General features: G+C 55.6%; 1 protein-coding gene across 3 annotated transcripts in view; it reads left to right on the top strand.

Annotated features, from left to right (window-relative positions):
* The first annotated feature begins 2462 nt into the window (after window positions 1-2462).
* QSOX2 (quiescin sulfhydryl oxidase 2) overlaps window positions 2463-25179 on the top strand; it is a 39225-nt gene continuing 16508 nt past the window's right edge. The window contains exons 1-5 of one of the 3 annotated variants that reach the window (XM_010352184.3): window positions 2463-2821; window positions 21046-21146; window positions 23162-23210; window positions 23886-23994; window positions 24145-24235. In XM_010352184.3, the coding sequence (XP_010350486.2) occupies window positions 2494-2821; window positions 21046-21146; window positions 23162-23210; window positions 23886-23994; window positions 24145-24235 (678 nt within the window). In that variant the 5' untranslated portion in view covers window positions 2463-2493. Of the gene's footprint in view, window positions 2822-2951; window positions 8914-21045; window positions 21147-23161; window positions 23211-23885; window positions 23995-24144; window positions 24236-25179 lie in introns of those variants that run through there. The other 2 variants (XM_003941422.4, XM_074394509.1) reach the window with 2 other exon arrangements.

Consider the following 25179-nt stretch of genomic DNA (forward strand, 5'->3'; position numbering starts at 1 on the left):
CCTGAGTCCCGCCAGCTGGTGGACGGAGGCGGCGGCCCCTCCCAGGTCCCCTGCTTCCCCTCCTACCTGCGTCCCTGCACCCATCCTCCTATGGCCGCCCCCACATTCAGCATCAAGGCCTGAGGCTGTGGCCTGGCTTGTGAGGACCCCCGGGTCTCCCTCAGGTTTTTGGCTTTTCTTCCCTGCCACGCTTCCCCCGGCTTCCTCCAGCTCCACCAGGCCCGGGTCCTCCATGTTCCTCCAGTGCGCTCCCCACCCTCCTGCCCCAGGGCCTTTGCAAGTGTGGCTCCTCTGCCTGGGCCACGTGCCTCCTCCCTCACCTCCTTCTCCACTTGGGTGCCTTCTCAGACATCTCCACCCCACCTCCTGCGTACAGCGGCCCCGCTGGCATCTGCCTCCCTGCCCCGCTCGTTGTTTTTCATGGCACGTGCTGGCTGCTTTACTCCTTGGTTTGTTTTGGGTCTGCCCGAATGCAGGCCAGAGGTGCTGGGGGCTCGGCTTTGTCCTTGCTTTGTCTCCAGGGCTTGGCACAGAGCAGGAGCCATGGAAGGAAATGTGAACAAGGACACACAGGATGTGACGGAGAGGGAGCAGGCGCCTCGGCCCGGCCCTCTGCGGAGGACCCTCTCATCTGCGGCTAGCCATTGTCAGCAGCAAAATCTTTTCTCAAACAAAATCTTACATAGAACCCACAATGCAGTTACGTATTTCTTGTGAGACGAGCTCTTGCTGTGTCATCCAGGCTGCAGTGCAGTAGCGGAGTCACGGCTCACTGCAGCCTCAAACTCCCAGGCACAAGCCATCCTCCCACCTTAGCCCTCAAGTAGCTGGGACTATAGGTGCGCACCGTCATGCCCAGATAAATTTTTTTTTTTTTAAGAGATGGGCTCTCGTTATGTTGCCCAGGCTGGTCTGGAACTCCTAGGCTCAAGTAATCTTCCTGCCTCAGTCTCCCAAACTGCTGGGATTACAGGCGTGAGCCACCTCGCCCGGCTGGACCCCTACAATGTAAAGAGCAGCCAGATGCCCATATCAGTGTAAATGTATTTTAGGTTCAAATAGCAACACTTACTTATTTATAAGTTAATCACGAGGTGTGCTAGAACGTGAGAATCTGAACTTCCAGCCACTGGATGGCCACGGTCCGCTGGGACCAGCTCCCCGCTCCCTTTCTTTTTTGTTATGGTCGCAGAGTTCAGAGAAAATCTTGACATGTGTAAAAATTAGAAATAGCAACTGAAAAACCAGGTTTCCTGTTCAATGATGCAAAAAAGTCATATAATTTCATTTCTAAACCTTAAAGCTGCGTTCGACTGGAACACCCTAAAAGGCAGCCCACAACACATCTGACTTTGAGTGGGTGTCGCCTGCATTTTCTAAGCACTCAAACCTCATATTAAAAAGTCGAGGTTGGGCCAGGCACGGCGGTTCACACCTGTAATCCCAGCACTTTGGGAGGCCGAGGCAGGTGGATCGTGAAGTCAGGTGTTCGAGACCAGCCTGGCCAACAGCGAAACCCCGTCTCTACTGAAAATACAAAAAATTAGCCAGGTGTGGTGCCAAGTGCCTGTAATCCCAGCCACTGGGGGAGGCTGAGGCAAGAGAATCGCTTGAACCTGGGAGGCAGAGGTTTTGGTGAGCTGAGATCGCACCACTGCACTGTCGCCCGGGGTGACTCCGTCTCAAAAAAAAAAAATGTCGAGGTTGGGTTGCAGATCCTCTCTCTGAAGCCCCAGGTGGGGTTGCCAGGTAAAAGAAAGGACGCTGGAATAGTTTTTTATGCCTAAGAATGTCTTGCAGGCCGGGTGCAGTGGCTCACCCCTGTAATCCCAGTACTTTGGGAGGCCGAGGCCGGCAGATCACGAGGACAGGAGTTCGAGACCAGCCTGACCACATGGTGAAACTCCCTCCCTACTAAAAATACCAAAATTAGCCGAGCGTGTTGGTGCGTGCCTGTAATCCTAACTACTCGGGAGGCTGAGGCAGGGTAGTTGTTTGAACCCGGGAGGCAGAGGTTGCAGTGAGCTGAGATCGCGCCACGGCACTCCAGCCTGGGCGACAGAGTGAGACTCCGTCTCAAAAAATAAAAAAGAATGGTCTCGTTAATTTGCATTTCGGGTATGGCACAGACCTAGACTGAAAAACCGACTCGCTGTTTGTCTGAATTCGTACTGAACCTGGCTTTGTGCACTTCCTTCTGCTAAATCTGGCGACCCCGGCCCGGCTCAGGGGGAGGGTCTGCGGGACGCCCAACGGGGCGGGGCGGGGCCTGCCGCGCATGGGCGGAGCCTGCCGCGTATGGGCGGGGCGACGGCGTCACCAGCCTCTTGGGGGAGCGGCTGCCACGCATGGGCGGGGCGGGGCTGGGTGCGTGGGTGCAGGGAGAGGGCAGGTCCAGGCGTGCGGGGGCGGGGCGGGACGGAAACGGGCGCGCCGGCGCACGTGACGGTGGTTGCCAGGGTGAAAGTTCAGCGCGCCGGCGGCACTTCCAACATGGCGGCGTCCGGAGCGGCGGTGGCGTGCAGCCCGGGAGTCGGAGCGGGTCCGGCGCCGGGCGCCCGACGCTCGCCCTCGCCGCGGGTCGCAGGGCTGCCGCGGCTGCTAGTGCTGCTGGCGGCTGCGGCGGCGGGGCCGGGCATGGGCGGCGCGGCAGGGCTGTACCGCGCGGGCGAGGACGCCGTGTGGGTGCTGGACAGCGGCAGCGTGCGCGGGGCCACCGCCAACAGCTCGGCCGCGTGGCTCGTGCAGTTCTACTCGTCGTGGTGCGGCCACTGCGTCGCCTACGCGCCCACCTGGCGGGCCCTGGCCGGGGACGTGCGAGGTGAGGCGTGCCCCTGCGCGGGGACCCCCGACCCCTGGGACCGCGGCCTCCGAGGACCCCCTGCGACCGCCCCAGAAGGCGGGTCCCGCGGCCCCTCCCAGGCCCCGTTTTTCTTTCCTTAGCGCAGAGGCACCCCACTCGGACCAGCCCTGGCCTTTGCAGGGGCAGGGGACTAAGCCAGCTGCTCCCCACGTCTCCCCCAAGTAATCCCCGGTGAGATCCTGGCCAGTTGGGCTGTCTCAAGTCAAAATGAAACCATTCTCCCGCCGCCCTCACCGCACACTTGGGGATTGGGAAGCCCTCCCGTATCCCAGCTCTGAAAATTCCTATGTTTTGAGCCCCAAGAACTTCATTGACCTGCCAGGCTTCCTACGGTAGCGGTTTCCTGCCGTCCACACACCTATCCCCATTTATTCCACTTCAGTGCCTAGAATTCCTGTTGTCTGAGGATCCCTCATCTTATTCCACACTCGTCGCCACCCCTTTCCCTTTAAATCTTCATCATTCTCTTTCTGGTTGGGATAGCTGGCCCTACAGTGCATGCTCAAAGTGGACTTACAACTTAGCAATCCAAATACTCCGGAGGCTTCTCTATAAAACCCAAAACAACCTACATTTTTAAACTCTGCAAAGCATTTCATTGGTGGGTTACTTCTTCACAGATGCACAGCCTTTGAGAAATCTTTCGCGGAACTGCTGGTCGTGTTCTGTACTTTTTTCTTGAGTGCTTTCATGTGGTCGCACATTGCTAATCAGTCACGAAGTCGCTCTCCTGCTCTACAGGTCAGGGTTGGCGTGGGAGCGGCAGTCACAGCACCCTTCCCTTACAATGGTATTTAAATCGCTGAAGTAGGAGCTCCTCCCGACCAGCGTGAGGTCTGGCAGGACTTTCTGTGTGTACTAACCTCCAATTATGTGTTTCAGTGGGCAAGAGCTGTAACAAATTGCTACTCTTTCTTCTAGCACCTTTGTTTTCTATGTCTTATACCCAATCTTGCTGTATTTTTCTCATGTCCAAACAGATTTGTAACGAAACTTTTTTTTCAAGTCTAAATAGGGCTTTTGTATGTCATTGTAAATGGTTATCTTGAAAATTCATCCTCCTCTTATCTCAGCGTGCTGGGGCCGTTTGATTCTAATGGATTCCTTCTCTTTGATCCCATGTTTGCTTCCGTCCCTGTTGACCTGACTCAGAATAGAGGTCAGAGACTGGAATAGATGGACAGAGAAACTCTTCAATGGGCTTTTTAGACCCTGCTTTTAGGGAAACAAACTGACACGTAATTCAATCACGTGGAGAACTCTTCAGTTCTAGTGTGTTATTCAGTGGCAGAAACAGATATGTTCCTTAAAATGCAGGTGGCCCTGGCAGGACTTTGTCACCTTTTTTGTGGGTTTTGGTTTTGATTTTTTTTTTTTAAATTTGGTTAAGAATCTGAGGTCTAAAGATCGTAATTCAGATATTGCAGATTCTGTAGCTGAAGCAGCAGATAGGGAGCCTTGAGAACTGTCCACAGAGCTCAGAAGGAAGGTCACTCCTGACAGCCACACACTAACGTTCCTACCCAGGGGTGTGTTAGCTCGCCTCAGTAAGGCTCCTTTAGAGGAGCTGACTGTCTTCTCAGTCACAGCAGGAAGAGCAGGCTTGGCCTGAGACTGAGACTGGAGGAGGATATGGCTGAAAGTGAAAGACAGCTGCAGCCTGCCTGGCCAGGCAGCAGTGAGAGGGTCCTGCTGGCCAAAAAGCCAAACTATAAAATATTGAAAGAGGTTTGTTCTGAGCCAGTGAGTGGCCATGGCCCGGGGTGTCAAGAGGTCCTGAGGAAGTGTGTTCCAGGCAGTCACGTTAATTTCATTTTCTACATTGTAGGGAGACAAAAGTTACAGACAAAGAGACAAATCAGTCCATGTAAGGTGTAGGAAGGGGTGGGTTTTACAGATCGCAGGTGGATTCTGATTGGCAGTTGGTTGAAAGAGTTAAGCTTTGTCTAAAGACTTGAAGTCAGCAGAGAGAAATGCTTGGGTTAAGCAAACTGGGCTGTGGAGGCCAAGGTTAAGTAAATGAAGCCTCACAGGTAGCAGCCTTGGGGAGAACAGAGGGTGAATGTCTCTTTTCAGACCTTAGCGCTGTCAGATTCATTAAATGTCTCCTAGATCGAGGAAAGACCTAGAATGGGAGGGAGATTCTCTGCAGATGCACATCTCCCCACAAAAGACAGCTTTGTAGAACCGTTCCCAATATGTCAAGATAGTACGTGTATTTTGGGGTGAACTCTTGATTTCCTTCTGGGTTTGCTGTCTGTCGTGTGGTGCTGTACCTGAGTCAGGCTGGAGTTCGGTGTCGTTGCTGCCAAGCCTGGGTTGTCTGTCTGATCTGTTTCACTCACGCTGGTCAGCTGTGCCTGAACTCCAAAGGGAGGTGGTGTAATGGGTGTGTCTGACCTTCCTTCCCATCAGGGCCTGGAATTTGTTTTTTCAGATTGCTCTGGGGTCCCCTTGCCCAGAGGGGGTTCTGTTCAGACAGTTAGGGGACTCAGGATTTCATATTTGGTTGACAGTCCTGAGAGCCAGGCTGTGCCCATGAGGCCTGTGGGAGGCGGAGGCTGGGTAGAAAGGGGCGAAGAGCCCTCGGCACTAAGGAGACCCCAGAGCTGTTCTAAGGCTGTGGCTCTCAAGTGGGGCCGCTGGGGGACTTGTTAGAAATGCCTGCTTCTCGACAGCCCCAGGCCAGCCCTGCCAGGTCAGAACTGTCTGCTTGGTGCTGGGCTCCCTGTCCATCATCCCTGCATTGAGCTGTCCCAAGGGTTAGGGTGCCCGTGACCCGTGGCAGTGCAGGGGTCTGGCTGCAGGCACTCATCATTCCTGTTGTCATCACTGTGGCCCTGCTCAGTCACCTGTGACTTAGGTCATCCTGCTGATCCCCGAGGGTACACAGGCCATGGCTTGAGCCCTCCCTTTGACCTAGAGTGTCCAGCCCCAGGCCCCAGTGCCTCATCTTCCATCACAAATCCAGCGGCCATTGCTGTCGGGGAGATCTTCAGGAACACAGCAAGGTTTTGTTCTGCAAAGTAGCCAGCTCCCCCCACCTGCCCCGCTGGCCGGCACCAGTCACGCCCTGTGGTCTCCACGCCTGTGGCTGCTGGAGAGGCTGGTCAGGTGTGGGCTCTGCTCCCTGGGAGCCTCCAGCTGGAAGGAGCAGGACAGGCCAGGGCTGCTCCTAGAGGCCCACTCCCCACAGCTTCGGGCATCTTTCTTTTCCTCAAAGATTTGGATTGAACTTTACCTCTTGACTGGCTTTCTCAAGGTTGGGAAAATAAATGTTTTTCCTGATAAGAAAGTGGCTTAACAAACAAAAGGTGACTGTTTGGTGCAACCAGATGTCATTCTAGTGTTCGTGGAGATTTGACTGAAGTCTGTCACTCCTAAGTGCTGTGCAGAACAGGATGTGTTCCTGTAGGTGTGCCTGGCAGTCACGGCTGCTGGATTTGTCCTGGACAATGAGGCACCGGAGCCTGGGGCTACACGCCGGCCTGTCTGACCAGTGAAATCTCTGAAATAACTCTGCAGAGACTTGAGTAGATGAGAGTGTGTGCCCTAAAGGCAGGGCTTGCGTCCCCATGCGCCCTCCGCATCCCTGGCGCCTTCTACCTCCCATCTCCTTTACTCAGTCAGCCTGAGAAAGCAGGACAGACCCTTGGCCACTGGTCCTGGGATTCCTGGTGAGGGGTCCAAGGGGAGCAGGAGCCCTGCAAGCCGCCCCCACAGCAGGCCGGGTTCTTCCAGCCCTGTCTTGCAGGAGGCGTGAGCGCTCATGGTGCAGGCGTTAGCTCGTGAGGTTGTGGCGATAGTTACCGTCACGTAGCTGAGTGACAGGCTGGGTTGGGTGTCCAGGCGTGGTGACCCTGGAGCCCTGACACTTCATTCCTGTGTCTTTGAGGAGGACGGGTGGGGTTTGGGAGAGGGGCGCATCCTGTCTCCTGGCAGAAGGACAGGGCACTCTACCATTGCTGCCAGCGGGCATCTGTCAGGGCTGATGGCCCATGAGTGCTGCCGAGTGCTCACTGGACTTGTGAGGATGGGGAGGGTGGAGGGAGGACGAGTGGGGCAGTGGCAGCCTCCTGTCTCCTTATAGGCCAGGAATGGCCTCACAACCCCGCTGTGGCGACCACATGGGTGCTTTGCAGAAAGGGTGATGCATCGGAGCCGCCGGGGCTCCGCGCCGGCCTCCCTAGTGGCTGCAGTTGGTGCATGTGAGACTCTACCAAGAGACCTGGGCCGCCTGCTTGTTGTTGAAGTGAGACGGGGATGGCTCGCTGAGAGGGCCTCACAGCCGCCTCCAGGGAACTGTCTCCACTGTGTGATGCCCGGCCTCGTGCCATGGTGTGACCCAGGTCGCAAGCATTGCCTGGGCTTCCCTGACTGAGGGCAGCTCAAGGGACTGTCATTCCTTCCTGAGACATAAACAGCATTGGAATTGCTGTCACCCTGGAGTACCCTTCGAGGCTGAAGACCGTGTAGTTTCGGTTTAACAGAATTGGGCTAAATGCTGGGGCTCCAGAGTCCACGGGACCCAGCTCTGCCCTCAGTCCTCAGATGAGGTGACTGGAGCATGTGTCTGGGTTTTCTCAGACCAGCCATTGGCAGCTTGCAGGTGATTTCTGTTAGGCTCTCCCGGTTGCTAGGAGAGAGCAAACTTGTGACTTGAACTTGGAGCTTAGCTAATAAGAACTTTGCTCAGCCAAGAGGGGCCTGCACCCAGAGAGGTCTTCTCCGGGGACTGGCATGCAGAGTTCGAGATCCCAGCGCGACCCTGGCCCAGGAAGGTGAGGCTGCAGTGACGTTCCATCCCTTAAGCACAGCTCTCTAGTTGCATTTCAACTGCAGTCCTTTTCTAGAACTAATGGATACCTGACCATATGCCAGACTTTTATAGACTTTTTCATTAGAACATGACAAGCAATGGTAAAAGAGTTAATCTTGTTAGATTCAGTAAAAGAGTTATCGGATGAGTAAATTTGAAATAAATGTTAGTCGACTACATGTAGAAGCGTAATTATTTCACAAGTATTTTTAAAGCTGGAGTACTAAAATAGCCAAGCTCTCGAGCGGAAGTGAGACCAGGCCTGTGGTCCGATTTCTGCTTCCCTTTGGAAGCCCTGGCTGCTGAGTGGGGCACCCCCGCCCCGTGCCTCTCAGCTGGCTCTAACCCGGCCCGATGAAAGCAGGCCATTTGCATTCTGATTTAGAGGCTCAGACCTAGACAGGTGGGCAGGGCAGGAGAAGGGGAGGTTCCAGTTGGAGGAGGCCAGCGCCCTGAGGCTAAGCCTTTTCCGTGCGTTGTGTTTTATTTGATAAGATGGAGTGCCGTGTCTTTTGTGTTTCCGTGAATACCGTCCATCTGCCAGTCTTGCTGGGGCTGCTGGCGCCTGTTCAGCTGCTGACGGCGGCCTGTGTAACTGAAATTCTCCCTCATCTGCTTGGCCTTCCCTGAGCACACGGGCTGGCGTTCTCTCAGGGACAGACAAAGGCGTCATGGGTGCCCGGACCGCCCTTCTCCGGGGCCGGCTCTGAGTGGGCTGGTGCTGTCGGGAGCATAGCGCTGCCAGGGCAGGTCCAGGCGCTGCCTCTGCAGACTTGGGGAGCTGGGCTTTCCTCGCCCTGCCGGCCGGCGTGCGCAGGGGCTCTGCGTGAATTCACCCCGGGGGATGAATTTGCACTGCGTGCTTTCCCAGCCCTGGGCTTGGGAGAGCTGGGAGGAACAGCAGGGAACAAAGCAGGGAGGTCCCCGCCTGGGGAAGCGTGTGCTGGAGAGGCAGCAGCAGACAGTCAACAGGAAGGCAAAACGAGGAAGTGTCTGGTGCAGCGGCTCAGCCTGTAACCCCAGCACTGTGGAAGGTAGGAGGGTCACTTGAGCCCAAGAGTCAAGACCAGCCTGGGCAACATAGCAAGACCCCTGCACCTGTGGTCCCAGCCACCTGGGAGGCTGAGGTGGGAAGATCACTGGAGCCCAGGAGGTTGAGGCTGCAGTGAGCCATGATCGTGCTCCTGCAGTCCAGCCTGGGTGACAGAGCAAGACCCTGTCTCAAAATAAGGTAAAATAAAATAAAATAAAATAAAAAGTTACCTCTAGGTTATAAGTCCTAGAAAAGCACGCAGTCTGGTTAGAAAGGAAGTGGAGTGGCCCTGAGTGGTAGAGTAAGGTGTCAGAGGGTGGCGACTTGGGAGAGGAGCAGCGAGGGAAGGCCCTGCCAGGGGGGCCACCAGAGCCACGGCTGGCACAGAGGCCCTGAGACAGCCACGACTGCAGTGTCCAGGGGACCTTTTGTTTTGGAGACCGGTCTCGTGGTGTGGTCTGGGTTGGCTTTGAACTCCTGTGCTCAAGGGATCCTCCTGCCTCTGTATCTTGAGTAGCTGGGACCATGGGCAGGTACCACTGTGCCTGGCTAAAAGGACTTTGATAGGTCCCTGCTCACTCAAGGGGGCGACCACGAGGTCCCTGAGGGCCTGGCGGCAGGCAGATGCGGGCTTAGGGCTGGGGGCCTCAGGAAACAGCATTTGTCTTCTTCCTGAGCAACAGGGCACCAAAGAACTAATTTAAGCAGGGAAACCTGGTTTCTGGGTAAAAATCTCTGGCTGCTCTCTGAGAACTGAGGCCCAGAAACCAGCAGAGGCACAGTAGGATGTCAGAGAGGCCAGGCTGCTCGCTCGTGGCAGCTAGGAGGCCTGAGGGGCAGAGGGAGGCTTGGCACAGCGGGTGGGAGGAGGCCACCTGCTGAGTGTGCTCAGGGCCTGGATTCCGAGGCAGGAAGGAGGCACAGGGAGAGTGTCTTTGGAAGGTGAGCTTAGGGTTCCCTTAGCTCTGAGGGATCCCAGGGAATAGAGGGGAAGACTGTGCCTTCCTGGTAGAATTGTGGTTTCAGATCATCTAGGCAGCTTTGGGCAAAAGTTACCGAAGACGATGTCTTGTCGCCTGGGAGCACAAGAGGGCACGGGGAAGTGGGCACGGCCCTTGTTCCTGGCCCCTGGCTGGTCAGTCGCTCCTGCCCAGGGCACGGCCCTTTTTCCTGGTTCCTGGCTGGTCAGTTTCCCTGTCTGGCTAGTTTTCTGCATCCTGCTGCTAAGGAAATATGAGTTAAAACCTGGACGTGTGACAGAAAGGCGAGTCTTGTCCTCTCAGCATCATGCTGGGGAGTTGCACAGGCTGGCTGAGGCTGTGACCTGGGGCATCTGTGTGTTTACCCTGCTGCTCACAGCTGATGAAGGGCCAGGCCCTGGGTTACTCGGGAGCTCGCAGACCTCCTGGTAGAGGAGTGAGCAGCGTCCATCCGGTACAGAAGGGAAGCCGGAAGGTTGTGGCCTTCTTGCCCCGTCGAACAGTCTCTTTGTGCACCGACCCTGGGGGCAGGTCGATTCTCTGTGCCCCTACCCGGGCTCCCCACTTTCTTCAGCGGTCCTGGTGGAAGAATGTCTTTGGCACATGTTCATTCTGCATTTGTGTGAGAATCGTGTTTAGTTTTTGGAAAATTCTACTTTGACACTGGCATAGGATGGGCTCTGGGTGTGCACTGCTCATGCTGGGAATTCACCCGGTGTTCTGTTTATCAGAGGTGTCAAGGTGGAGTGTGCCTACGTGAGTCTTGGGGCGCATGCTGCATCTTGGGTCACCAGTGTGGCCAGCAGGCCTGTGGTTCAGGGAAGGTGGAGTGTGCCCGCAGGAGTCTTGGGGTGCACGCCGCGTTTTGGGGCACCAGTGTGGCCAGCAGGCCTGTGGTTTTGGTGATGCTGCGGCGCTGGCTCTTCCTGCTGTTGTGAGGAATGCCTCAGATTGCCCAAAACTCGGGGAAAAGCAAGGTGGGTTTTTTCTGTCTCCTTTAAGCTGGCAGCTGCCACGTGTTTCAGTGGGTGAGTTCCCCAGTGGATGCCCAGTCCGGCTGAAGGAGCAGCATTGCCGTTGCTGCCTCGCCCCCGCCCCGTCTCTGCACATCCCTACCGTGCATCTCCCCAGGCCCGCCGTGCCCCTCCCTCTGTGCTTGGGCAGCAGGCAGCCCTGTCTCCGGGTGCCCCGTGGAGGAGAGCTGTCTCCCCGGCTCTCCGTGGGGAGGAGGTGGAGGGTCAGGAGCCTTGGGACAGCACCTGGGACGGCTGAGTGGAGGCGGCGGGTGACGGGTGGCTTGCAGAGTCCAGACTGGGAGAGGCCGGGGTTCACTTGGTGGGGTGCAGCACCCCACCCTGGCCCTGACCCTGACTGCTGGTGACTTCACACCCAAAGGGAGACTGTGGCTGCTCCCTCAGCTAAGGTGACTGGGAAGTTCCATACACGATATTTAGGATGGAAGCTGCTCTCAGGAGCCCAGTTCCTCCCAGAGCCGAGACCAGAGTGTCGCTGGTGAAATGTTCACAGAGAAAGTGACCTGCGGGTGCTGGGCTGCGAGGCCTGTTCCTTTCTGTGTGGCCAGAGTCCGTGGCCTTGAATGTGGAGAGGAGAGGGCTCAGCCTTGGCCACCATTAGGCCATGCTGCCTCTGTAGCTAGCAGAGCTCCACGGGTCGCCTGGGTATGATCCAGCCAAGGGCGAGGGGAGCCGGTGGTCTTCCTGGCTCTGGCTGATGCCCATACTCTGCTTGCCGGCCACCTGCCTTCCTTCACTTGAACATCGTGCTGTTTATCAGTTCTCCACACGCATCAGTGGCTGCCTGTGGCTGCTGGAACAAAGAACAAAGTCCACATCAAGATCTGCAGCCTCTTGCGAACTGGCCTGGGCTCTGCTCACTCTGTGACGGTGTCCCTGACTCCAGGTGCTCCTGCCGCCACCTCCCCTCCTGCTCTGCCAGCCTGAGTGGTCTTCCCTCCTTCTCTTCTTCCTTGGTTATCACCCCTGTATGGGTCCGGCAGGGTCCCTGGCCCAGCACCCCTGGCACACACTCGTCAGTCCTGCAGGTGTGGCCTTGGTTCAGGCATGGCCTTTGAGTGAGCATGTAGGTCCCGGCCCTGCTGTGGGGCTTTTGCTGTGCCGGCATGTGCGGCTCCAACCCAGCCGATCCTCCCCTGTCCCTGGAGGATGGGTCTCCCTTGGCATCTCCATTTTACAGATGGAGCAACCGAGGCATGAAGAGATTGTAACTTGCCCCAGTTCTGAAAACCCAGTAAGCAGCAGAGCCAGATGTGAAGCTGGACCACCTGGCTGGGTCTCCACCTGGAAGGAGGGCATGCTGGCTTGGGCCATGGGCGGGGACCCAGTTGAACAGCGGTGAAGGTAGATTCCGCGAGGAAGCGACATTCGGATGGAGATCTGGAAGGCAAATAGGGGTGAGCCAGTAAAGTGAGCTGGGGTCCACAGTCCAGATGTGTGAGGACACAACAGAGCCAGAGACGCACACATACCTGTGGCCACCGGGTGTGGCATGGTGGGGCTGGGGGCCTCGTGGAGACCAGCCTTGCTCCCAAGCTGGAGGTGTCTGTCGGGCTTCCTCCAGGGCCCTGCTCCTGTCTCCACTTGCTGATGCCAAGTCCACAGGAAAGGCTTTGGTGACAGCAGCCTCATGCCCAGAAAGGCTCCTGGGTGCCAGCATGCAGGCCCTCAAGCTGCATGAACTCTCTCACCTTTTTCTCCACTAAGTGTGTCTTTGTCAGGCCAAAAAGAATTTGCCACCTTTGCACTAGGATGGTGCATTGTCAACGCTGAGCTGGAAAAGGTGTGATAGGTCTGTCGGTTCCATCTGGGCTGCCCTCCAGGGTTAGTTAGAAGGGCAGCATTCCAGTCCCAGCTACTCGGGAGGCTGAGACAGGAGAATTGCTTGAACCCAGGAGGCAGAGGTTGCGGTGAGCCGAGATCACGCTGTTGCACTCCAGCCTGGGTAACAAGAATGAAACTCCGTCTCAAAAAAAATAAAAGGGCAGCACTCCCGTTACGTGTGCACTTGACCCTCAGACAACTCAGGGGCTGTGGGGGCCAGCTCCTGCACAGTCAAAAATGTGTGTGTGAGCTGCGATTCTCCAAAGCTGAGCTCATAGCCCACTGCTGACCGGAAGCCTCATGTTACGTGTGTTCTGTACTGTGTTCTTGCAGTAAAGCAAGCTAGAGAAGATAATTGTACGAAACGCTCAGGAGATAGAAGCGGGCCCTCGTGAAGCTCTTGGTCCTCGCTGCTGTCTCAGGTGGCAGCGGCAGAGGAGGTGGAGGCAAAGGAGGGAGGCAGAGGAGATGGAGGCAGTGGGGAGGGAGGCGGTGGAGGTGGGAGCAGTGGGAAGGGAGGCAGAGGAGCTGGAGGCAGTGGGGAGGGAGGTGGTGGGGAGGGAGGCGGTGGAGGTGGGGGCGGTGGGGAGGGAGGCGGTGGAGGTGGGAGCAGTGGGAAGGGAGGCAGAGGAGCTGGAGGCAGTGGGGAGGGAGGTGGTGGGGAGGGAGGCGGTGGAGGTGGGGGGTGGGGAGGGAGGCGGTGGAGGTGGGGGTGGTGGGGAGGGAGGCGGTGGAGGTGGGGGGTGGGGAGGGAGGCGGTGGAGGTGGGAGTGGTGGGGAGGGAGGCGGTGGAGGTGGGGGGTGGGGAGGGAGGCGGTGGAGGTGGGGGTGGTGGGGAGGGAGGCGGTGGAGGTGGAGGCCGTGGAGGGAGGTGGTGGAGTTGAGGCAGGCGTGCTCCATGTCATTTCATGGAGCTACATCATGACTTCTGTGTAGCCTTTTTGCTTTTTATTTCTCTAAACTGTTTGTTTTTGGGGTTCCAGTCCTCCTTCCACCATTTGCTTTCATTTTAGTGCCTGCGTCTTAGAAAGGTCCCTGTTGTAAAAGAAGCAGAAAGCTGTCTTGAGTGATGAGAGCCCCTCTGCCAGGTGATGTGGTGCGTTTGTTTCTGGCACTGGTTAGGAGGCACTCAGCTCCACTGCGTCGTCTCCTGCTCGTTCCCCTGGCATGGCGTCCCCTGGTGTGGCGTCCCCTGGCGTGGCGTCTGTTGGCGCTTGAGTTTCTTTGTCCCTGCCCTTTTGGCTGCATCCACGGTCTCTTTCGTGGCTTCCTTGATTGGCTGTCATAACCCTGTGGAGTCAGGCGCACCCTCTGGGCCCGATTTCTCCAGCGGGAGTGTGTTTTGGGCTTGACGGCCTTCACGGCTCTTCTACAACAGCGATGTCACCTTCAGTGGCGCAGTCCTTCTAGTTCCCATGGCGTTCCCTCGCTTGGGTTCTTTGCCACAGCGCCGACCGTCCTGAATGCCGTGTGTCATGAGCCCTGAAGGGCCCTGTGACCCCAGCTTTAGAGTAGGGCTCATCGTGTTGGGGCAGGTGGGCTGATGAGGCCATTGGTGGTGTGCTCATGAGTTCTTGGGGCAGGGGCATTGAGCACGGGGACATGGCTGTGGAAGGTGCTTCCTGGCTTCAGGACCGTGGAAGCAGTCCAGAAAGGGTTTTTCATTGGCCGGGCCTCCCGTGCAGCCAGAAGCCTGACAGCTGGTGTTTCTCTTTCTCCTTCAAGGCTCAAGGGTCAGCAGCTTCAGAGATAAGGGCCGTCCTGCTGGGAAACAGCACCCGTGGCCTCTCTCGGCCCTCAGTGCTACTGCTCGCTGCTCTTCCTTCCTAATTAATGTCCTTTGTGACATCTCTTTCCAGAATAGGGCACTTTTACGTGCATGAAGATACCTGTTCAAGCAGATGGCCTTTCTCCTCCATGATTTTCTTTTTCCATTTTCCCTTTTTTTTTTTTTTTTTTTTTTTTTTTTTTGAGACAGGGTCTCACTCTGCCCAGGTTGGCTTGCAGTAGCACAGTGTGGGCTCACTGCAGCCTTGCCTTCCTGAGCTCCAGCAGTTCTTGAGTAGAGAACTCAGCCTTCTGAGTAGCTGGGACTGCCATGCCTGGCTAATTGTTAAGGTTTTTTTTGCAGAGACAAGGTCTCCCTATGTTGCCCAGGCTAGTCTTAAACTCCTGGGCTCAGGTGATCCACCCGCCTCAGCCTCCCAAAGTGCTTGTATTATAGGCGTGAGCCTCCAGGCCTGGCTTATATTGTAGCCTCACAGTGATTTACCTTTTTCTCCACTGTGAACAGTGCTGTGTGTGGTCTGTAAGGGTGGGTGTGTGTGTGTGTGTGTGTGTGTGTGTGTGTGTGTAAGTTTTGAGGCGTTGTGACTTTTTATAATAGATTTGTGTATATTTTGTTGTAGTAAATGATAAGCTAGGCCAGGACCAGTGGCTCACGCCTATAATCCCAGCACTTTGGGAGGCCAAAGCGGGTGGGTTACGAGTTCAGGAGTTCAAGACCAGCCTGGCCAAAATGGTGAAATCCTGTCTCTACTAAAAATACAAAAATTAGCTGGGCGTGGTGGCCCGCACTGGTAATCCCAGCTACTCGGGAGGCTGAGGCAGGAGAATTGCTTGAACCTGGCAGGTGGAGGCTGCAGTGAGCCGAGATTGCACCACTGCACTCCAGCATGGGTGACAGAGCGAGACTCTGCCTCAAAAAATAAATAAATAAATAAATAAATAAATAAGATAAAATCGCCCCTACGTGTGGTCTGTGCATTCATGACACACCTTTTCTAACTTTGTGGATATTTCTGGGCTATGTGGTTTATCCACAAGTTTTTTCAAATTGTCACATAGCTCCAAAAAATTTTCCAGTGTTTGTTGAAAAACGTGCGTATTTAAGTGGACACACACAGTTTAAAGCTGTGTTGGTCACGGTGACCCTTCCCGTGCTTCACGGAGAGGAGGGGGCAGGAGGTGAGGGAGGCGGCCCGCCCTGCGTGGCCTCCGCTGTTCCTGCAGACTGCCCGGTGAAGCACCAGGAATGCGCAGGTCCTCGGAGAACGGGGTTTCCTTCAGTGTCATTTCCTCAGCACGCGGATGAGGGAAAAAAGTGCTTTCGTTGTGCGTCCTTCTACTTCAGGTCGCCGTTTCCAGGAGCTGTTGGTGACAGTGAGGGCTTCCTGTAGTTTTCTCTGCCTCCCTTTTGGTGTGTCTGAGGGTCAGAGGGTGGGACAGTTCTAGAGCAGGGATTCCTCCTCGCTGGGAGAGCCTGGCAGACGGGACCCGCGGAGGGGTGGAGCGCCGGCTGGGAGACTCACTCTTGGACTTGGAGCTCCCTCGGTGTCCTCCTCTGCCAAGTAGGAGCAGTGACATTGATGTCACAGCCTTCGATGGATGCTCAAGAGGGATAAGGTGGGCCCGAGTGCTTCTAAAACAGTGAGTGCTGAACAGACTGCACAGAGGCCATGGGGGCGGGCTGGGGAAGGAGGGGTCAGCACGGGGCTGTGAGAGGCACTGCCTTCTGCCACGTCCTGTTAGGCACCCCCCAGAGCGCTGGCCAGGTCCTCCTGTATGCGGGGACACGCTGCCGAGCTGATGGTACATGGATGCAGGCCTTCAGAAGGCTGAGCCTTCTGGTCTGGTGGGGAGAAAGTGTGAAATATGTTGGAAAGATGAAGATCGTTTACTTTCCCAGAGCGTTGGTCTTCTGCATATTTGAGGAGGCAGCATGTCCTGCGGAAGCCTTTGTGAAGGGACTGGTGGAATGATTTCTTCTCTCCGTGGGTGTCTGTCTCAGGATGTAGTGGCCGCACGTGGGGCTGCAGCATCTGGCCTGCGTGACTGGAGTCTCCATCACCACAGTGGGATGTGGGATGTTCTGGTCACGCACCAGTGGGAGTCGGGCACACCTGTTAGGGCGTTTGCTCTCCACGCTTGAAGCACATGCTGTGGGGACATGTCGGGCTTTGGAGCCTCCCTTGGCCTCTGCGAGCATCAGCACCCACCTCTGTAGGATCCTGTGTTTGTCACCAGGCCACTCCCGCGGTAGATAATTTCATCAGAAAGCTTTGTCGAGTGTAAAGGACTGTGTAAATTCACTTCCTGTGGAAACAAGACTGGTGGGAGGCTTTTCCTGCCAATGAAGCTGGGCCTGGGCAAGGGGTCAGGGAAGGCCTCGCTATGGAGGTGCTGCCTGTGTTCAGATAGGAAATAGATGGGAAAGAGTTCCACTAGGGAAGAGCCGGGGCAGAGGCCCCGGGGTGCTGGGTGGAGGTCAGACCTGTGCGTGGCTGGCAGCGAGAGGAAGGACAGGTGAGCCGAGACATGCGGGGTCTGGCGGGTCCCTCTGAGGCCGGGCTCCCTTCCAGGTGTGGTCCAGCTGGGTCCAGGATGTTACAATTACGCACTTAAGTCTTGATTTGAATGTTTACTTTCTTATCATGGAAGAGGAACCAGCAGGAAAGAACAGACATTTGGTCTTGGGGAATGTGAAGGCTCGTTGGAGAGGCAGAGTCTTGAAGAGCCAGTGACAGGTGGGTTTGTGGCCGATGTGATGAAGGTGCTGTCACGGAGGCCAGCTGCTGAGGGTCGTGTGTTTTGGGGCAGTGCCGTGCGGTGGATAAACTGGTATAAACTGGTAGATGGGAGGGGCACAGGAATCGGGGAGCAGTTGTGAGGCCTGGCTCAGATGGTGCCTCCGTTCCTGCCCGGCTCAGCCCTTCGGCACCTGGGATTCTGCATTCTGGGTCTTTTTTTTTTTTTTTTTTTTTTTTTTTTTTTTTCTGAGACGGAGTTTCGCTCTTGTTACCCAGGCTGGAGTGCAATGGCGTGATCTAGGCTCACCGCAACCTTCCACCTCCTGGGTTCAGGCAATTCTTCTGTCTCAGCCTCCTGAGTAGCTGGGGTTACAGGCACGCACCACCATGCCCAGCTAACTTTTTGTATTTTTAGTAGAGACAGGGTTTCACCTTGTTGACCAGGATGGTCTTGATCTCTTGACCTTGTGATCCACCCGCCTCGGCCTCCCAAAGTGCTGGGATTACAGGCTTGAGCCACCGCGCCCGGCCTGCATTCTGGGTCTTACAGAGCTGTTTACCGCAGGGCTGACAGCCATTCCCACTGGCCACGTCTGAACTCTTCCCCTTCTCTCTAGCGCCGTGTGAGCTTCAGGAGGGTTATTTAAAAAGCAGCGCCACCTAGCCTGGGCCCAGACTGTCCAGGTGGCCTTCGACCGCGGGGCCAGGAGTGCTCTGCAACCCGTGCGGGGCCTGTGCTGCCACCATGTACACGCAGGAGAGGGGGCCGCGGAGGACAGGGTGTGGGGCAGCCAGCGAGTGCCGGGGGCGGTGGGGATGTGCTGTATGTGTGGTTTTGTAAGTGCTGCACAATAACAGAAATCTGAGAAACCACAGATGGGACTAAGACCCCACTGTGAAAACCAAATCGTGGCGAATGTCTTGGAAGGTTTTATTTCCACCTTGAGTTTCTGCTGTTTCCGGGCTGGCTCGATTGCGTGGCGCGCTGCGGCTCTGTGCTGTGTGCGGTTTTGGCTCTCAGAGCAACTTCTTGTTTTCTTACATGTTCTTTCTGGGCACAAAGGTGCTTTTAAAAAAAAGTCTTAAATAAAAATGTGTCATAGAAATTCTCAATACACAGAATGAAACCTTGTGGAATTGTGAGCTATATAAAAGGCCACAGAAGGCCAGGTGTGGTAGCTCACACCTGTAATCCCAGCAGTTTGGGAGGCCAAGATGGGCAGATCATGAGGTCAAGAGATCAAGACCATCCTGACCAACATGGTGAAACCCTGTCTCTACTAAACATACAAAAATTAGCTGAACGTGATGGCGTGTACCTGTAGTCCCAGCTACTCGGGAGGCTGAGGCAGGAGAATCCTTTGAACCCAGGAGGCGGAGGTTGCAGTGAGCCGAGATTGTGCCACTGCACTTCAGCCTGGGTGGCAGAATGAGACTCCATCTCAAAAAAAAAAAAAAAAAAAAAAAAGGCCACAGAAGTGAGATACTTTGCCAGGATGCATGAGCTGAGGAGCTGAGGCTGTGGGGGCCTCCCGGGAGCAGCCCACGGCGGGGCTGCAGGGAACGCCTTCTGTTTCCACGTCCTCTGCCGTCTCCTCGCTGATTGGATGAGAGCATTCGTGTTCTTTCTCAGTTCCATGTAGCCTGAGACTTCAGGAAGGCGTGGCCAGGGGAGCTCATGGGGCTTTTTCCCTCTTCCGTTTAAAGTGGCCTGGAAACATGAATTGGTTTCACTTAGCCAGTGTGGGCGGGAGTGATATTTGGTCATTGTTTCTGAAAGATATTTGTTTTGTTTTGTTTTGTTTTGTTTTTAATGACAGAGAGGAAAGGCCAGTATCTTAAGGCTGTGATATATTATGTATCTGAGCCACCAACACACACAAGCCTTTGCGATTTGTACAGCGTCTGGTGATGTGTTCTGTCTCTTCCAGGCATGCTTAACAGAACTCTGAAGTTTGAGATCATAGCTTGTTCTCAGAGAAGACTTCTCACTCTTTTTACGTGATTTGTAGTCTGATCATTGAATTAGACAGTGGTCAGAATCAGAATACAAGGCAATTGAGAGCCTCGTCAGTATCTCAGTGACAGGCAGACATACGTTCCTGTTCAGAAATCGCTGGGCTCCCAGTTGCAAGGCTGTGCCAGAGCAGTGCCACATGTGGCTGGCTCCATTCCTCCAGGAAGGTCTGTTTGCGGGGCGCCTGGGCACGGCGTGTCCTGCCACTCTGCCAGCCAGCTCTGCCAAGGCCTCCAGGCTCCAGGACAGCCAGCGCCCATCCCTTGTCCCATTGATGCCCCCTTCGGCTGTCCCCTGAAGCCCCAGGGCCTGGAAGGACTCCTACCTGGTGAGGAGCCAGGGACTGTTTGTGAATCGTTGGCAGTACAATTTTTACATCCCAGAGAAAGAACACAAACCTTTTAAAAAGAAAACCTCACTGGTCACCTTTGGAAACCATGACTTTGACACTGGTGGCTGGCATGAGCAGCGCGCTCCGCTTTCTCGTGTGAGTCATATCTCTGGGTGGCAGTGAGGGCAGGTCTCTCTTTACAGAAGTGTCCCAGCTTATCATGAGCAAATAGGAGTGAGAGATGACACCTCACCGTTTCGCTGCAGCCCTAGTGCATTAATGCATTAGGTCGTGATCACGAAGGAGAGAGGCGTTGCTCGCCTCTGAGTGGAAGCACGCCCCACCACCTACAAAGTAATCTCACCGAAAGATCGAGATCTTGGTGCCGTGTTACAGATAATCCAGGCATCTGGGGTGCTGTTGGCCAAACCTAGAGAAGGAAAGTGCCAGGACCTGCCAGCAGCAACCAACAAGCCTTGTTGGGATCTCAATTCAAATGAACTTTAAACAAACAAATGGGGGCTTTTTTTTTTTCTGAAGACAGTGTCTCCTCCTGTCGCCCAGGCTGGAGTGCAGTGATACGATCATGGCTCACTGCAGCCTCTGCCTTCTGGACTCAAGCGATCTTCCCACCTCAGACTCCCGAGTAGCTAGGACCACAGCTGGTGGAGTGTGCCACCAATGCCTAGCTAACGTTTTGCATTGTTTTTAGAGACGGGGTTGTACCATGTTGCCCAGGCTAGTCTCAAACTCCTGAGCTTGAACATCTGCCTGCCTCAGCCTCCCAAAGTGCTGGCATTATAGGCGCAAGCCGCTGTGCCCAGTGGAGAGTCTTCATCTTTCAGAGGCACAGCCGGCTGGATTCCATGAGGAAATGGTATGCCCTGAGATTTGCTCTGGGACAGGTCTGGAAGTAGGTGGAGACTTGGCGAAACAGGGTTCACCTAGAGCTGATAATTACTGATCCAAGAGGTGAGACATGTATTTTTATTTCTATTTTAATTGCATGTTAGAAATTTTCCATAGTATACAATTCATCTAGAGGTAGGAACAAAAACATGTAAATATGGCTCCCAAAAATGGCATAGGTGTCCAGGGTTTGTGGGCAGCTCTTGGGGTGGTGTTGAAACTGCTTCACGTGTGCCTGTGGAGGCGTCCTTCCTGGAGAGACCCTGGTCAGATGCTGCCTGTGCGTGCTCATTGGAGTGAGAACATGGGAACGTTCTCGCCACACAGCCTGGGCCACATCCGATTAATCTGCACGTGCTTGCTGTCCCATGAAGTACTGGCGGCTGACAGCCGCTTCTGTCACCAGCGTTTCATCCATCAGGGTGTGGTTTAATTAGGGACCACAGCCTCGTCCCTGCTCCGTGACATGCACGTTCAGCACAAGTCCACTTGTTCTGTGATCATCTGTGGGAGGAGAGGCACCGTGCTGCTGGTCGAAATCCTCTTCCTAGCTCCAGGCAGACACTGTGGACAGGGCCTGACTGATGACCTGGAAGGGCCGGGGGGCTGGTCTTTCAGGGGCGGCAGCCTGGAGCGGGCCCGCTGGGTCCTGGGCCTCATGGGAATCCAGTGCTCGCCACACTGAAGGTGTGCTCCTGTGTTTCAGACTGGGCCAGCGCCATCCGCGTCGCCGCTCTGGACTGCATGGAAGACAAGAACCAGGCCGTGTGCCATGACTACGACATCCACTTCTACCCCACCTTCCGAGTGAGTACCGGGACAGCTCTGTTAAAATCCGCCACACTGTGGTGCCTGCGTTTTGGTTGCTCTGGCTTTGGCTGCCTGAAACTCAGCAGGAATTGGAGGAGCTGATGTTTGCGGGGGCAGCTCTTGTTCACCTTGCTGTGTGGCGGAAGCGTCTGTGGGACTGTCCGTGCACACACAGCCCTGCGCACACGGAAGGTGCGTGAAAAGACCCCTGCAGCCTGCATAGCCCTAGGGCGTGAGGACGCTGGGAGTGTGAGGGGTGGCGCTCTGGCCTGAGGCCGCACCTGTGGTCTGTGTACCATAGGACTCCTCAGTGGACCACACACACATACTCTCACAGGTGCACACTCACACGCACCCATATGCATTCACACACTGCTCATGCCCTCACGCGCACTCACACCCTCACACCGGGCACACACACAACCTCTGCCTTCCTGAGCTGAGGCCAGCCCGCAGAAGACGCTGTGCCCGTTGCTCCCACTAGGGGGCAGAGGTGCCCGTGCCCTCGCCTGGCTGGTGCGGAGCCCACGTGGACACACGGGCGCCGCCACCTCCTGCACACGTGGATACGGACATCTCCAGAAATGTGGGCGCTTGGGGCCCACTTCACAGGAAGCTTTGTGACCTGTCCTTGTCAGCCCTGGCACCCTGCTGTGTGGTGCGGTGTCACGTCACAGTGGCTTCCTTGCTTCCTGGGCTGCTGTTTTCACTGTGCCGGCCGTGCCTGTGGTCCTGCCCGACAGGGGGCAGGCGGGCGGCCCGGTGTCAGCCCCGCCCCAGGGCCTCTCGGGGCCTGTGTGGCACACTTGCCCGCCTGCCCCAGCGTGTGATCACATCAGGATGGCTTCCTGTTTTGTTTTAGCTTCAGACACAGGCCACACTGCTGTGTGGAAACTTCCGGGCCTTCTTTCTGTGACTTAACGGGACCTCCGTGATGCCCATTGGATGATTGGACGCAATTGTCCAGTGGTGTCGCTCTGAGGACCAGAACCCCTCGTTGCCAGGCATGTGGGCTTTTCCAGGCTTTGGTGGCTTTGAATGGCCCTGCTGTGTGCATTCCCGGGCGCGGGAAGAGCTGAGGCTGGAAGAGAACCCCTGGGCCTCACGCCAGGCCTGTGCTCGCCCACAGAACAGCCCGGCAAGAAGCACCGGCAGCTTCGTTTACACTTCCCCGGGGCCGTGGTGCCAACACAGCTGGCTTTGTGGGCCACGGTGTCGCCGTGTGAAGTGTCCATGCCTGTGGGCGTCACCGTGTGGAGTGCCCGTGCCTGTGGGTGCTGCCGTGGGGAGTGTCCGTGCCTGTGGGTGCTGCCGTGGGGAGTGTCCGTGCCTGTGGGTGGGAAGTGTCCGTGCCTATGGGCGCCACCGTGTGAAGTGTCCGTGCCTGTGGGCGTCGCCGTGGGGAGTGTCTGTGCCTGTGGGTGTCGCCATGTGGAGTGCCCCGTGCCTGTGGATGCCACCGTGGGGAGTGTCTGTGCCTGTCGTCTGCCTGTTTCTCTCTTGGTTCAAGAGTGCTTTTCCTACCGATTTCATCCCCGCCCATCCTGTAACCTCATCTCATCACTGTAATGTGCCTTTTGATGCAGGAAGTTTTTAATTTTAACATAAGAACCCTTTTCATCACTTAGAGGTACTGCATGGGGTCTCCTGCTCCTGCAAACCCTTTGTGTCGTTGCAGCTCACCGTTAGGTACACGCTCACTATCCAGTCCCAGAGAGCAGTGTCCTGTATGATTCCAGCCCGGTTGAGTTGTGTGGCTTCTAGCCCTGCTGGGTCAGAAAATGTAAATGATGGGAATGCTGATTGGTGCTACCCTAGCCCCTTCGTAAATCTGATAGGAAACGCTCATATGCACAGAGGCACAGAGAAGCCTGAGGTTTCATCAGTTTATGAAAACTTTCCGAAGGAAATTAAGTAAAGTTCTCTGAGGTGACAGTCACTGTGTTGCTTAGACAAATGTGCAGATGCCCACGGGAGGCTGCCTCTTACTTGTTCTCTGTTTTTCCTCTTAGTATTTTAAAGCATTTACAAAGGAGTTTACAACTGGAGAAACTTTTAAAGGTAAGGACGAAAGCATTTATTTTAATTCCTGAGATTCCCCTCTTAAACCTGCTGAAGACACACAGGCCCAGAGCCTGGGGAGCTACCAGCCGGGTCAGCACCTTTGCCTCTGCTGACCTTCCTCCCAGTTTTCTCTTAAGAGTTCAAACATTAATAGCTTCAAAGAGAAGTTTTCATTCTGTGCTTTGCCTTGCTTGGCAAATATGGTAGTAAAAACTTTTTCAGAGTGAATTTTTTCTTGTAAAAATATTTGGAGACGTGCACAGATCACATGTACACACCCAACGATCCCACCTAGATGAGCATCGCCCAGAGTGTGAGCAGACCCTGCAGACCATACCCTCTCTGGGTGTGAGTGAGCTGGTGGCGTTGCCGGGCCTGCTCCTGGCTATGCTGTCTCACCATCCGCCGCTGTTGCCATATCCCTGTGGCCCATCCACGCTTGTGGCCCAGCCACGCTTGTCTCATTGCTGTGTGGTCTCCAGGCGTGTGAATCCAGTGCTGTCTATACCACGCCTGTGGGTGGCGTCAGCACACCACTGGGATTGTACACCCCACTGCCACCTGTGCTCTGCTGTCTTTGGGTCCAGGTGTGGGTGGGACTGCTATCCCTGGGTATGGGCCTGCCCCGCAAGGACAGCTGCACACACAGCTCTGACCATGCTGTGCTTCCAGCAGGACCTAACCGCGAGCTGCAAACAGTCAGACAGACCATGATTGACTTCCTGCAGAACCACACGGAAGGGAGCAGGCCCCCTGCCTGCCCGCCCCTGAACCCCATCCAGTGAGTAGCTCTAGGAAGAAGGCGGCATTAGACTCACGTGGAACTGCGCGAGAAACTTAATAGGTTTTATTAAGTGATGTGGCCACTGGGACGTGGTGGCCAGCTTGATGCTGTTGACAGCACTAAAAGCCTCTTTCTTTCTCTTAAAAGGCCCAGTGATGTTCTTTCTCTCATTGACCACCGTGACAGCCATTACGTGGCTATTGTCTTTGAAAGCAACAGCTCCTACCTTGGGCGAGAGGTATTGCGTCTGTGTGGGCTGTGTGTGTCGCCGCGTGGTGTGATTGGGGGTGGTGGTGGATCGGGTGCTGGTCACTGCTTCAGCGTCTTGTCTCCTGCCCGTGGCTTTAGTCCTCGTTCATGATCAGAAGCATAGTTGGTGTTACTCAGTGAAGTCACTGGTGCCTGGAGAAGAGTGTTAGGAGGAATGAGCTTGGTGGTGGGAGGGTTCAGAAGCTGGCCTCACCCAGGTGTGAAACTGTGACCCACGCATCTCACCCTGAGGTCATTCCGGGTTTCTTATACGTTATTACTGAGATGTTTTTGTTGCCGTATTCTGAACTCTCAACATTGCTGCCAAATCCAGGATTCTGTAAAACATGGTTTCTGTCATTGTGGTACTTTGATTTCACACGAACAGTCAGTTCTGGAGCCTTGCTTTTGGCCAAGTCTAAATAAGATCCAGGGACCAGGTGCAGGGGCAGCTCACGGAAAGTGGTTACTGCCAACCGTCTTCCCGGAGACGAGAGATGAGGGAAGGTCTCGTCACACATGCGTTCGCCCGGCACTCACCCTGAGCTGCTCCTCCTCCTCCTTGCAGCTTGCTGGGCCACTGCTTTTCTGTCCACTGCGGAGGGGCTGGCGGTGGAGGGGGGAACAGCTCTGCCCTGGGAGGGCTTTGCACTGAGGGGCTGGCGGTGGAGGGAGGAAACAGCTTTGCCCTGGGAGGGCTTTTGAACTGGGGGGTGAGGAGGTGGAGGGAGGGAACAGCTTTGTCCTGGGAGGGCTTTTGGAGGCGCACGTGGGAAGGGAGCTGCAGGTATCTGCTCTGAGGCCGTCTGGCTTCACGCCCTGGCTGCCCTCCTGGCACCCCAGCACCCTTCCTGCAGGCTTGGTGTGATGCCAGGATGCCTCCCTGTGGTTGGCTAGATTCTCTGTGGAGGGCTGAGGAGCCACTAGCGGTGT

Source organism: Saimiri boliviensis, chromosome 2, assembly GCF_048565385.1.
Source record: "Saimiri boliviensis isolate mSaiBol1 chromosome 2, mSaiBol1.pri, whole genome shotgun sequence".
NCBI lineage: Eukaryota > Metazoa > Chordata > Mammalia > Primates > Cebidae > Saimiri > Saimiri boliviensis.